This window comes from Eucyclogobius newberryi, unplaced genomic scaffold, assembly GCF_026437365.1.
Source record: "Eucyclogobius newberryi isolate DKJ021-1_F unplaced genomic scaffold, fEucNew1.0.hap1 SCAF_73, whole genome shotgun sequence".
Classification (NCBI taxonomy): Eukaryota; Metazoa; Chordata; class Actinopteri; order Gobiiformes; family Gobiidae; genus Eucyclogobius; species Eucyclogobius newberryi.
The window spans coordinates 151,422-165,800 of NW_027316423.1; the positions used below are offsets into that span (position 1 = coordinate 151,422).

Genomic DNA, 14,379 nt, shown 5'->3' on the forward strand with positions numbered 1-14,379 from the left:
AGTATCAAAAACACACTAAAAAGGACTTAAAAAACAGTATTTTGTGTTTGTGTGTTTGTTGTATCAAAATGTTTTCCTTGTTGTAGAATTGAGTTTGAAATGTTTGTATCAACAACACAATTCCCATCATTATCAAATACAATCAAGGAAAAATCTGATCTGGAATTTCTGAATTTCAACCATTTGACATTTGACTAAATGGGACTTTTATTTTGGACCTTTATGAATAAATAAATTAATAAATGATTGTTTTTCATTGTTTCTAGATGAATAATTAAAAATAAAAACAGGTACGAGGATCATTAAAGTTGTTGTAATTAATGAAATCCTATTGAACGGCCCAGACATGCACGACCTCCTCTTTTAGCTGATTCGACCTCAGGACAGTGAGCTGCATTGATCCCGCACACATTCACGCGCCCTTTGCCCTCATTAAAGTCCACTGCGGAACATTAACGATTATTTGGTGTCATTTGGCAAACTTCAGCTCTCTTCCCTTCACAGTCGTATTATAATGTGTGCGTTTATGCATTTACCATTAACCAACTGTCTCAATGTGGACGAGCTGACTTACTACAAATATAATTACTCAAATAGAAGTACAAAGTGGTGCTCAAGTTAGACTAAAAACATATTAGAGGGAATTATTACTTATGATGGAGTAACTGTCTTCATACTTTAATAGAAAGGAAAAAACTTAATAAATAATGCACAAAAACAAGGACGGAAGTAAATTTCTCATACATTTTGACCAAAGGGATTTAAACAAATTAAGAGTTCAAAATTAAGAGTTAAAGTGCGTGACAGGTTAGTATTTTTGACTTTATTTTGTGTATTTATACCTGTTGTACATTAAATTAATAGTTTAACGCCAATCGAGCAGGTATTTGTGTTGAAAAGTTGAAAAATCTGTAGAAAGTTATGACAGGAAGTGACATCACACCAGGGAATTTTTTTATGCATAAATTACACAAAATAAACTACTTTTTTTTGACATTCTAAACATAATTTGTTTAAAAAATGTGCTCTCATGTATTTTCATTTGTCAAAAAAAAGAAAGAAAGTGAGATTAGATGAGTTTTTTGCCGGGTAATTTCCTCGTGTGATGTCATCAAACACAAACACACAAACAGGAAGTGAAATCATAAACTTCAAAAAATTAGCTATTCTGGGATAAGATTTAAAAAAAAAAAAAAAAAATGGTGCAAAATTTTAAATGTATAAAACTTCGCTGCATTTTAGTTCAATGAGTCTAATGTCCACGGCCAAAACGTCGCGGTTTATAACGTTTCAGAAGCAGATTTTAGATAGAATTGTTGGTCTTATGCTCGTAATTTACACAATTTCGTAATCTCTATGGGAAAAATGAATGTAAACTGTACTTCCAGAACCAAGCGAATTATAGATAAATACTTAACTTACCATTAACTATTTTGTAAATTACTAAAATTGTCCTGTGATAATCCAAAGCTTTAGTCGCTGTGGACGTTTCTCTTGTGGGATTGAAGCAAAAACGTGTCACGAACCATAAAACTGACGCTTTATTCAAAGTAAACGACGCTGAATAATCCAACGCCCAGACTGACTCATGTGCAGAAACATTTCATTATTTACAACTCCAAAAGCTCGTCACAGAAAACAGAGCCATCGATTGACAGTTTCCTTTTGGTACGACAATGATCTCACTAAACCTGCAAAACACGAACTGGAATAACTAATAATGAGTCGCTAATGTGATAATCATTGTCCTGGTGCTTCGTGGTGTGACATTCTGCATTAAATTAACACAGCGCGAGAAACAAGTGGTTTTACAGAGTTTTAAAATGTGTTGCGTCTGTGTTTCTGTCTGTTTGGCAGTGACCGAGATGCTGGTGAACGTCCTCAGCATTTGTTCGGACGACGAGCTCACGAACGACGACGAGGAAGAGGAGATTTACGACGGTAAAAAAAACAAAAAAACAACAACACCCGACACCTTAAAAGCTGTCGGTTGACGTGATTGTCGCGTGCGTTGTTTTCAGCCAGTGCAGCGGCCGCCAGGAAAGAGGTGATCAAGAACAAGATCAGAGCGATCGGGAAGATGGCCAAGATGTTCTCAGTCCTACGGCAAGTGCTTCTCCCGGTTGAGATCATCATTTTGTCTCTGGAAGCGCGCAATTAAGGCCGCGAACGACACGGTCATGACAGCTCTCGAAGTCGAGCGTAAAAAAGAATGTCGACATGTTTTAAAGTTAAATAAACACAGATGGAGTTAAGCTAATAGCTTTTTGGAGCTTTTAACCACGAGACAACGTTGTTCCCTCATCAAAAACATACCCGTAGCTGCATTTTGCTTCTTTCACGCTTGTTTTATGAATGCTGTTTAGTAAGTCCTCTCCCTCTGCGCCTCAAAAAAACACTCAGTTTCAACATTTTCCGGATGAATCATGTCAAAGGTGGAGCTCTGAGGTCTGCGGGGCTGTATTAAGTCTAAAAATCATCACCAGGCTTGTTCTGTGTTCAAATTCCTGCCTCGACTCACAATCTTTCCAACTGCGCTCCGGCATTAGCATCGCAGAGGCAGCGAGCTAACACCAAATCCTGCTGAAGAGAACGCCTGACTGACAGAAGAGAACGTGTTCTTTCAGTAGATGCATTATTTTAAGCCCTGAAACATAATGTATCAAAGCAAAGCTACTGAGAAACATGTTTAAAGGCTGATCACAATACAAACAATGTCCTTTAACTTGCATGTAGCATGTAGCATGTAGCATATAGCATGTAGCATGTAGCATGTAGCATATAGCATGTAGCATATAGCATATAGCATGTAGCATATAGGCTATAGCATGTAGCATTAGCTTAAGACAATGTTTACCTTCTGGTTTCGTGCACTCTAATCATTCTCTGTCTTCCTCTCAGGGAGGAGAGTGAGAACGTTCTGACCCTCAAAGGTTTAACCCCGACCGGGATGTTGCCCAGTGGGGTCCTGTCCGGAGGCAAACAGACCCTGCAGAGCGGTAAGTCCACAGTCCGAGACCAGTCCTGGTCCTGGTCCTGGTCCTGGTCCCTGGTCCCTGGTCCCTGGTCCAGGTCCCTGGTCCTGGTCCTGGTCCTGGTCCTGGTCCTGGTCCCGGTCCCGGTCTGAGACCTGGTCTTGGTCTTGGGCTTGGTCTTGGTCTTGGTCCCGGTCCTGGTCCTAGTCCCGGTCCGGGACCCCTTTAAGCTCTGACCTTTACCCTCATGAGCTTCACACACTAACCCCAGCTGCTATGTAAACAAAGAACCCTGTATTCACTGTGATCACTGCTAATGCTAACTCCAGCTAATGCTAACTCCAGCTAATGCTAACTCCAGCTAACACCCCGCTAACTTTGGACTCGGCCTCATTCAACAAAAAGTTGAAACATGCTTTTGAGGATGATAAATGTCTCTTAAACTGTTAGAGGATTATATATGATAGTATTATATATGATATTAGTATTATATATGATAGTATTATGTATGATAGTATTATATATGATGATAGTAGTATTATATATGATAGTAGTATCATATATGATAGTATTATATATGATAGTATTATATATGATAGTATTATATATGATAGTAGTATTATATATGATAGGAGTATTATATATGATAGTAGTATTATATATGATAGTAGTATTATATATGATAGGAGTATTATATATGATAGTAGTATTATATATGATAGGAGTATTATATATGATAGTAGTATTATATATGATAGGAGTATTATATATGATAGGAGTATTATATATGATAGCAGTATTATATATGATAGTATTATATATGATAGCAGTATTATATATGATAGGAGTATTATATATGATATTAGTATTATATATGATAGCAGTATTATATATGATAGGAGTATTATATATGATAGTAGTATTATATGATAGGAGTATTATATATGACATGAGTATTATATATGATAGTAGTATTATATATGATAGGAGTATTATATATGATAGTAGTATTATATATGATAGTATTATATACGATAGGAGTATTATATATGATAGGAGTATTATATATGTTAGTAGTATTATATATGATAGGAGTATTATATATGATAGGATCATTATATATGATAGGAGTATTATATATGATAGTAGTATTATATATGATAGGAGTATTGTGTATGATAGGAGTATTATATATGATAGGAGTATTATATATGATAGCAGTATTATATATGATATTATTATATATGATAGCAGTATTATATATGATAGGAGTATTATATATGATATTAGTATTATATATGATAGTAGTATTATATGATAGGAGTATTATATATGATAGTAGTATTATATGATAGGAGTATTATATATGATAGGAGTATTATATATGATATTAGTATTATATATGATAGTAGTATTATATGATAGGAGTATTATATATGATAGTAGTATTATATGATAGGAGTATTATATATGATAGGAGTATTATATATGATAGTAGTATTATATATGATAGGAGTATTGTGTATGATAAGAGTATTATATATGATAGGAGTATTATATATGATAGTAGTATTATATATGATATGAGTATTATATATGATAGTAGTATTATATATGACATGAGTATTATATATGATAGTAGTATTATATATGATAGGAGTATTATATATGATAGTAGTATTATATATGATAGGAGTATTATATATGATAGTAGTATTATATATGATAGTAGTATTATATATGACAGGACTATTATGTATGATAGCAGTATTATATTTGATAGTAGTACTATATATGATAGTAGTATTATATATGATAGCAGTATTATATATGATAATAGTATTATATATGACAGGAGTATTATATGACAGGAGTGTGAGGTTTTTTTGCGGTTCATAAGACGGTTTTAGATTCCATGTTCAACCTTTATTTCTTCTTGAGTTGGATGGAGAAGGAGCTCTACCCAAAGCTTCTCACTGGTGAACTGGTGAGCGCTCTAGTGCCACAGACACTAAAGCCAGTTAAGTGTTGTTTTTTTCACTATTTTTATTAGCAAATATTATAATTTTAACAATATATTCATCACATTTAGTATTAGGTTTATGTTTAAGATTAAGTTCAAGATTGGGGTTCAAATGACTGTAAATCATCAATTTAACCAGGATTTGCTCACTTAAATGTAGATTTAGAATATTAATCTTATTTCAATAATTGTTGTAAAGTAAAATTCACTTAATGCACTTTCAATGACATTTTTGCCTGAAACAAGTGTCGAGCTTTAAAAAAGTGTAATGTGGCAGTTATAAGACTTTGAATGTAAGAATCCTGTTATTTTCTGTCACTTTTTCTTTTTGGCAAATGTTTATTTTCGACAATAAGTTCTTTCACATTCAGGATCAAATCAGGTTCAGGCTCAGGCTCAGGTTTAGGTTTAGGAGCCATAAATTAAGTCAAGATTAGAGCTTTGGGACATGAAATGCGAGACGAAATGCCGAGCTTTTAGATGACGTGTCTTGCCCAAGGACACAACACAATAAGTGGGATTAATCCACAGGCTCTTTTAAAGGCTCTTCTAAATGTTCTTTTAAAGGCTCTAAACCGGTCAGAGGCTGTGACAGAGGCTGTGTCAGAGGCTGTGACAGAGGCTGTGTCAGAGGCTGTGACAGAGGCTGTGTCAGAGGCTGTGACAGAGGCTGTGACAGAGGCTGTGACAGAGGCTGTGACAGAGGCTGTGACAGAGGCCGTGACAGAGGCTGTGTCAGGGGCCGTGACAGAGGCCGTGACAGAGGCTGTGTCAGAGGCTGTGACAGAGGCTGTGACAGAGGCTGTGACAGAGGCTGTGACAGAGGCCGTGACAGAGGCTGTGTCAGGGGCCGTGACAGAGGCCGTGACAGGGGCCGTGACAGAGGCTGTGACAGAGGCTGTGACAGAGGCTGTGTCAGAGGCCGTGACAGAGGCTGTGTCAGGGGCCGTGACAGAGGCCGTGACAGGGGCCGTGACAGAGGCTGTGACAGAGGCTGTGACAGAGGCTGTGTCAGAGGCTGTGTCAGAGGCTATGACAGAGGCTGTGTCAGAGGCCGTGACAGAGGCTGTGTCAGAGGCTATGACAGAGGCTGTGTCAGAGGCCGTGACAGGGGCCGTGACAGAGGCTGTGTCAGAGGCTGTGACAGAGGCTGTGTCAGAGGCTGTGTCAGAGGCTATGACAGAGGCTGTGTCAGAGGCCGTGACAGGGGCCGTGACAGAGGCTGTGACAGAGGCTGTGACAGAGGCTGTGTCAGAGGCCGTGACAGAGGCTGTGTCAGGGGCCGTGACAGAGGCCGTGACAGGGGCCGTGACAGAGGCTGTGACAGAGGCTGTGACAGAGGCTGTGTCAGAGGCTGTGTCAGAGGCTATGACAGAGGCTGTGTCAGAGGCCGTGTCAGAGGCTGTGACAGAGGCCGTGACAGAGGCCGTGTCAGAGGCTGTGACAGAGGCCATGACATAGGCTGTGACAGAGGCCGTGTCAGAGGCCATGTCAGAGACTGTGTCAGAGGCTATGACAGAGGCGGTGTCAGAGACTGTGTCAGAGGCTATGACAGAGGCTGTGACAGAGGCTGTGTCAGAGGCCGTGTCAGAGGCTGTGACAGAGGCCGTGACAGAGGCCGTGTCAGAGGCTGTGACAGAGGCCGTGTCAGAGGCCATGTCAGAGACTGTGTCAGAGGCTATGACAGAGGCGGTGTCAGAGACTGTGTCAGAGGCTGTGTCAGAGGCTGTGTCAGAGGCTATGACAGAGGCCGTGTCAGAGGGTGTGACAGAGGCCGTGACAGAGGCTGTGACAGAGGCCGTGACAGAGGCCGTGTCAGAGGCTGTGACAGAGGCCGTGACAGAGGCTGTGACAGAGGCCGTGACAGAGGCCGTGTCAGAGGCTGTGACAGAGGCTGTGACAGAGGCTGTGTCAGAGGCTGTGTCAGAGGCTATGACAGAGGCTGTGTCAGAGGCCGTGACAGAGGCCGTGTCAGAGGCCGTGTCAGAGGCTGTGACAGAGGCTGTGACAGAGGCTGTGACAGAGGCTGTGACAGAGGCTGTGACAGAGGCTGTGACAGAGGCCGTGACAGAGGCTGTGTCAGGGGCCGTGACAGAGGCCGTGACAGGGGCCGTGACAGAGGCTGTGACAGAGGCTGTGACAGAGGCTGTGTCAGAGGCTATGACAGAGGCTGTGTCAGAGGCCGTGACAGAGGCCGTGTCAGAGGCCGTGTCAGAGGCTGTGACAGAGGCCGTGACAGAGGCCGTGTCAGAGGCTGTGACAGAGGCCGTGACAGAGGCTGTGACAGAGGCCGTGTCAGAGGCCATGTCAGAGACTGTGTCAGAGGCTATGACAGAGGCGGTGTCAGAGACTGTGTCAGAGGCTATGACAGAGGCTGTGACAGAGGCTGTGTCAGAGGCTGTGTCAGAGGCCGTGACAGAGGCCGTGACAGAGGCCGTGACAGAGGCTGTGACAGAGGCCGTGTCAGAGGCCGTGACAGAGGCCGTGACAGAGGCCGTGACAGAGGCCGTGACAGAGGCTGTGACAGAGGCCGTGTCAGAGGGTGTGACAGAGGCTGTGACAGAGGCTGTGTCAGAGGCTGTGTCAGAGGCTGTGTCAGAGGCTGTGTCAGAGGCTGTGTCAGAGGCTATGACAGAGGCCGTGTCAGAGGGTGTGACAGAGGCCGTGACAGAGGCTGTGACAGAGGCCGTGTCAGAGGCTGTGACAGAGGCTGTGTCAGAGGCTGTGACAGAGGCCGTGTCAGAGGCTGTGACAGAGGCTGTGACAGAGGCCGTGACAGAGGCTGTGACAGAGGCTGTGTCAGAGGCTGTGACAGAGGCTGTGACAGAGGCCGTGTCAGAGGCTGTGACAGAGGCTGTGACAGAGGCTGTGACAGAGGCTGTGACAGAGGCCGTGACAGAGGCCGTGGGGAAAGCCTGTCCCTCCGTCTGATCCTAACGTGTTAAAGGTTGTGTTGTGTGCACACTGCCCCCTGGTGTTGACCCCAACACGTCGACTGTTACAGAAGCATGTTTCAGCTCCGCTCCTCTCTCTCTCGTCCCTCGCCCCATCTCGCTCTTCTGTCGCTCTCTTTCTCTCTTTCTTTCTTTCTTCTCTCCCTCTTTTCTCCTTCACACTTGACTCTTTCTCGCTCACTTTTCTCTTTCTCCCTCTTCTCTTTCTTTCTTGCTCTTTACTCATTCTCCCTCTCTCTCCTCTCTTACTCTTGTTCTCTCTCTCTCTCCTTTCTCTCCTCTCTTACGCTCTCTTACTCTTGTTCTCTCCCCCTCCCTCCCTCTCTCTCTCTCTCTCTCCATCCCTCAGCCACCATTGAGGCCATTGAAGCCATCGAGACAGTGAAGGACGATGAAGGTAACGTGTCGACCATGAGCCACAGACTTTCATCACCCACAATCCACCATGCGCTAACCGCAGCAGCATCGCTAACCACACAGACTAACACGGAACCTGCGGCGGTCATCGCATCCAACATGACTCTCTCTCTTCTTCTTCCTCTTCTTCTTCTTCTTCTACTTCATGGCGATAAACAAAGTCAGCGAGTCGCATTCACGTTTCATTCATTCACATTTGACAGAGGACTTTTAGACACACACACACACCAACCAAACACACACACACACACACCAACCACACACACACACACACACACCAACCACACACACACACACACACATACACACACACACACACCAACCACACACACACACACACACACACACACACACACACCAACCACACACACACACACACACATACACACACACACACACACACCAACCACACACACACACACACACACACACACACACACACACACACACACACACACACACACACCAACCACACACACACACACACACATACACACACACACACACACCAACCACACACACACACACACACACACATACACACACCAACCACACACACACACACACACACACACACACACTGCAGGTCCTTCAGTCTCTTTAGAGCCGGTGTCAGTCCTGTTAAACATGCACTGGTCTGTCTCAGGCTACGATGGCTCGTCCGGATCAAAACTCAACAAACCTCCGGATGAGGCTCTGTGCGGGGACAGATTTAGTCCATGGCGTCGTGTAGTTTGTGTAGTTCTTGTAGTTTGTGTAGTTCGTGTAGTTCGTGTAGTTTGTGTAGTTCTTGTAGTTTGTGTAGTTTGTGTAGTTCTTGTAGTTTGTGTTAGTTCTTGTAGTTTTTGTAGTTCTCGTGTCTCTTCTCCCGTAGTTTCCTGTCTGTCGCTTTCTTCAGCAAACGTCATAATTTGTTCTTGAAAATGAATTATGGGTGAAGTGCTTTACACTCTGTGGTTGTGTGCCTGGTTTAAGAGCGCTGTAGCACCAGCACAGTGGCAGTCCTGGCATGTCGTGAAGGGGAAAGGGCAATTATAAGATGTTTAATCACTTTGGAAATGTTTGTTGAGGTTTATGTTTTAAACCAATGAGTGGCACAAACACGTCTGTCAAGCATTATAACACCTGCTAGTTTAAACCTCCAGGCGCTGAAATAAGTACATTCTCTCAATGTTTATTCTCCAACAAAAATATATAAACAAGTGTAAATAAAATGCATTCCAAAAACAGTGTACCGTATCTTCCGGACTATAAGTCGCACTGGAGTATAAGTCGCACCAGCCAAAAATGCATAATAGAGAAGAAAAAAAATATATAAGTTGCACTGGAGTATGAAATGCAGTTGCAAGTATGAAAATAACAAATAATATCACATATAAGTCGCTCTGGAGTATAAGTATATAAGTATAATTATAAGTATAAGTCACGCCCCGGCCAAAACTAGGAAAAAAAGGTGCAACTTATAGTCTGGAAAATACGGTATTTAGCTGATTAAAACTATAATGTTTGACAGACGTGTTCAGATCGTACGTGTGAATAATGTTGCCGTTCTCTTTAGGCGACTGTGGTTTTGCTTCTTTGTGCTCTGTCTGAAATAAAACTGTCCTCGTTGTTTTTCCACGCGTTGAAAGCTTCAGTGACGTTTGAATAATCTTGCACAATTTGCCCCATAAAATACACACATTTGACTCTGCGCGCGTGCATAATCCGACCCGAGTCGTCCAAAACCATATCCCTTTCCATTCAAACAGCTGCTGCCCCATCAAACAAAACACTGAAGCTTTAAACGCTCCCGCACCTTTGACCCCAACGTGGCGTTTTCGGGACATTTCTGACGTGCTGCGCTGTGTTTCCTCCAGCGATCCGGGGCTTCTCTCCCCAGCACCGGATCAGCAGCTTCGAGGAGGCGAAAGGCCTGGACCGGATCAACGAGCGCATGCCGCCCCGACGGGACCCGGTCAACTCCGTGGGCCTGTCCATGGGCCGAATGAACATGGGAGAGCCCAACGGGACGGACAGCAACAGCAATATACAGTGACAGTCGCACGCACACGCACATATATAGTGTACATAGGCATATACCACGGTAAACACTACTAATAAGGCTACACTTGGGGATGTTGTGAACGGCGTGAGCTCAAATGGACCTCTCTACGGGCTGTGCTAATGGACTACAACTCCCAGAGGACTACAAAAATCCCAGCGCGCCGGCAGCAGCAGACGGAGGGCTCACCTGTTTGTTTGTTTGTTTGTCTGTCGGTGGCGGGACGGCGTGGCACGAGGAAGCCGCCGCGCCTGGTGTTGGACGAGGTCTGCGCGCGTCCCAAGACCGGATTACTTTCTTCGGGTCGTGGGTCATTTCTGCCTGCGCGCGTGCAATGCTTAACGATATGTAAATGTGTGTGCAGTTATACATATTATATATACATTTGGAAATGTGTTTTTTTTCGTTTGTTTGTTTGTTTTTCTTTTGGAATTCTCGCCGCATGCGGGACAAACGGACAAAGCGTGCGGACAATACGAATCTGAGCCTGTAGTTTTGTTATCGCGGGAGGAACGAGGCGCTTTGTTTTTGTAGCGGGACACTGGGCCCATTGAAGTGAGTCTCTCTTTAGACCTCCTTTAGACCCCTTTAGACCTCCTTTAGACCCTCTTTAGACCCTCTTTAGACCCCTTTAGACCTCCTTTAGACCCTCTTTAGACCCTCTTTAGACCCCTTTAGACCTCCTTTAGACCCTCTTTAGACCCCTTTAGACCTCCTTTAGCCCCTCTTTAGACCCCTTAAAACTCCTTTAGACCCCTTTAGACCCCTTAAAACTCCTTTAGACCCCTTTAGACTCCTTTAGACCCCCTTTAGACCTCTTTAGCCCCTCTTTAGACCCCTTAAAACTCCTTTAGACTCCTTTAGCCCCCCATTAAACCCCTTTGGACCCTCCTTAGACCCTCTTTAGACCTCTATAGACCCCATTTAGACCCCTTTGGACCCTCTTTAGACCCCCTTTAGACCCCCTTTAGACTCCCTTTAGACCCCTTTAGACTCCTTTAAACCCCTTTAGACTCTTTTAGACCCCCATTAGACCCCTTTAGACCCCCTTTAGACTCCCTTTAGACCCCTTTAGACTCCTTTAGACCCCTTTAGACTCCTTTAAACCCCTTTAGACTCCTTTAAACCCCCATTAGACCCCTTTAGACCCCCTTTAGACCCCTTTAGCCCCCCGTTAAACCCTCTTAGAACCCGGTTTAGACCTCAGTTGGACTGGTCTGAACCTGCGCTGGTCCCGGGACAGTCTCCGAGGAGCAGTACAACAGATTTTTGCTGTCTTTATTAAAAATATGCAAACTATGTATCGAGGGAAACTAATTAATTGTGTCGTTGAGGCACAAACTAAGCTTTATCGATAAGGATTTTGAAGTCATGAGTGTGAGTTTTGAGCTTCTACTCCAGCGGTTTTATCTGTAGCTGTCTGTCAACTCACAAAATGGACAGAGAAGTGCTAAGCAACAGTGGGTTTTGTGTTCATGAACGAGGAAAGTGGTGTTGTAAACCCGAAAACGAACACTGAACTGCTAAAGAGCAGAGTCTAGTGCAGCTTTTTAACTCAATTTAACTCAGAAAAAGCAAAAGTACTGCCACGTGTGAACATGGTGATCAAGTGCACATGCAGACAAAAGAAACAAACGTCCATGTCGATGTAAATGTCGCTTTATCTGAGCCGTGACTCCTCTTGACCTGCTCCCAAGTCCATCCAGATGATTCCATATCTAAATATGTGAACGATTATCCCTAGAATCGATTATTTGCGATGAATTTATTAACTTAAATTATATTGTGATTTTGTGACTTATTTTTGCGCTAAAAACAAAAAGAACCGATGTAAATGTAGCACATGCTAAAATCGACTTTTGAAGTATCTGTTTAAGAGTAAAAAGTAAGTAAGGTTTTGAGAAGTGTTTAAGTGTTAAATGTAGTGATTTTGATAAAAGTTTCTGTTGATCTTTGGTCAAATGGAGCAATTCACTTCAATTTTCTCATTTTTTTATGCGTATATTATCGTTTGCTTGAAAATGTGGGAAAAACTTTATGATGATTGAGCTAAAATACCCACTAAATGACCCCCAAATGAAAAGTGTGTGAGAAAAAGCCCAGTTCAAAGATGTAAAAAGTCGAAACACCTGCTCAAAAGTAGTGAAGGAAAAGCAATCAAAAGTACCCGCTGACAAATGTACTTAAGTAAAGTAAAGATACCTATACATTTTACTTTTTAATCATGTACTTTGTTGCTTTCCACCACTGAAAAACATCATAATGCCCAGTCTTACTTCGATTTATATTGAAGTTTTGCCATTTTCCCAAGACGTAAAGCGCAGTCCATCGTTCCATCGCTTTTTGCTTTAGTGTTAATGTGCGAGCGCTTTAACCGCAAAGCCACCGCCGCCTCAAACCGAACCCCCCAAACCCTCTCCCTGCCCCGGGACCAGCCGCCTCGCCTCGCGCCACTGTAAATACGGGACCGTTCTTCTTGCACATGACCGAATATGCAGTACCGCGCATCGCTCCGTCCTCCGCTTGGCCCACAGGTGGCGCTGTCCACCACCACCACCACCACCATCACGGCTGGGAATCCTCAACTTTTGACCTGATCTGGATGGAAAAAAAGACAAAAGAAAGACAAATAGATCAAGTTGAGAAAGCGTCAAAAGGTCTTTGTAAAGCATTTCAAATCGCCTCGGTGCATGCATGATGAGTTGAGTTCTTTGATAAAAACGTGACGATTTTTAACGTGTTTTCACTCCCAGCGTGAGGGTTATTTTCTCCCGTTTGGCTCGATATGAATTAACCACATATTTATTTTGTACATAACGTTGGGATTGTTTTATTTTTTGTATTCATTTTGTGTTCTTTCAATCATTGGACGCTGTATAAACTTGACTGTACGCTTCTGCTGTTCTCCTCCTCCGATGTTCCCTCTACTACTTTGTACATGACTTGTTTTTAAATGAATAATACGGATCAACTATAAATAAATATATATACGGTAAATATGTTAACGAATGAACCCTATACTATATTGTACACGGCGGAGGGCAGCCACGAGCATGATTTGCATGGTTTAAAACTCGAAAGCTGCGCGATCCTGGTCCGGTTGCCTCGTTTTGACAGTTCCTCTTGTTACCATGGAGATGTTATGATTATATTTATGATATTATGGACGTTTTCTTCGATATGTTTAAGCCAGTGACACTTTCCCACTCTCTTTCTTTGGTTCTTTATATCGTGCTTCTTTGAGAGACCTTCCTCAAAGCCCTGTGCCATAGAAATTGTGCCACGAATTTCTCTTGAATATCAAAGTGCAAATGACAGGTTGGACCACACATCAATCATTATTATTATTATTGTTTTAGTTCATTTTTATCTATTTTTTTTTTTTTTTTTTTTTTTGCTGTAAAAAATGTTTTGGGGCTGTAAAAAAAAATGTTTGCGGTAAATTTCAATTTTTTTCCGGTAAATTTAAACGTAGTTGACACAATTTCACAAAAATCTTGCCTAGTTTTTCCTTGTTTGACAGTTGTAGCGGTGGAAGAAGGACTCGATGTCATGAAGTAAAAGTACAAGTACAGGCACAAAGAAATGACTCTTAAGTATCACATACAAAAATGTACTGAAGTAAACGCTTTAAAGTACCCGTCTGAAAATGTACCTGAAGAGTAAAACGTCTTGAGAATGGTTCAAGTGATAAAAATGCAGTGATTTTGATAAAGATTTCTGCAGATATTTGGTCAACAGGAGCATTTTTCCAATCGATTTCTTAATTTCTCTTGGTAAGTGTATGTTTTTGTTCGCTCAAAGCCGGGACTTGAACTCAAAACCTTTAGATCACCATGAACGTGCCAAAAAAAATGGAAAGCACTGTGAGTCCAGTTCAAACATTTTCTGGAGTAGAACGTACATATTCCTGTTCTCAAAAGTAGTGAAGGAAACTTAAAAATGGATCCACTGTAAAAAAATAAC

General features: G+C 42.6%; 1 protein-coding gene across 1 annotated transcript in view; it reads left to right on the plus strand.

Annotated features, from left to right (window-relative positions):
* Nucleotides 1–10,579, plus strand: part of LOC140350571 (protein phosphatase 3 catalytic subunit alpha-like) — a 61,847-nt gene extending 51,268 nt beyond the window's left edge. Inside the window, exons 10-14 of the mRNA XM_072436145.1 lie at nt 1,858–1,941; nt 2,022–2,110; nt 2,906–2,999; nt 8,302–8,349; nt 10,229–10,579. Coding sequence (XP_072292246.1) covers nt 1,858–1,941; nt 2,022–2,110; nt 2,906–2,999; nt 8,302–8,349; nt 10,229–10,407 — 494 coding nt within the window. The 3' untranslated portion in view covers nt 10,408–10,579. The remainder of the gene's footprint in view (nt 1–1,857; nt 1,942–2,021; nt 2,111–2,905; nt 3,000–8,301; nt 8,350–10,228) is intronic.
* The last annotated feature ends 3,800 nt before the right edge of the window (nt 10,580–14,379 follow it).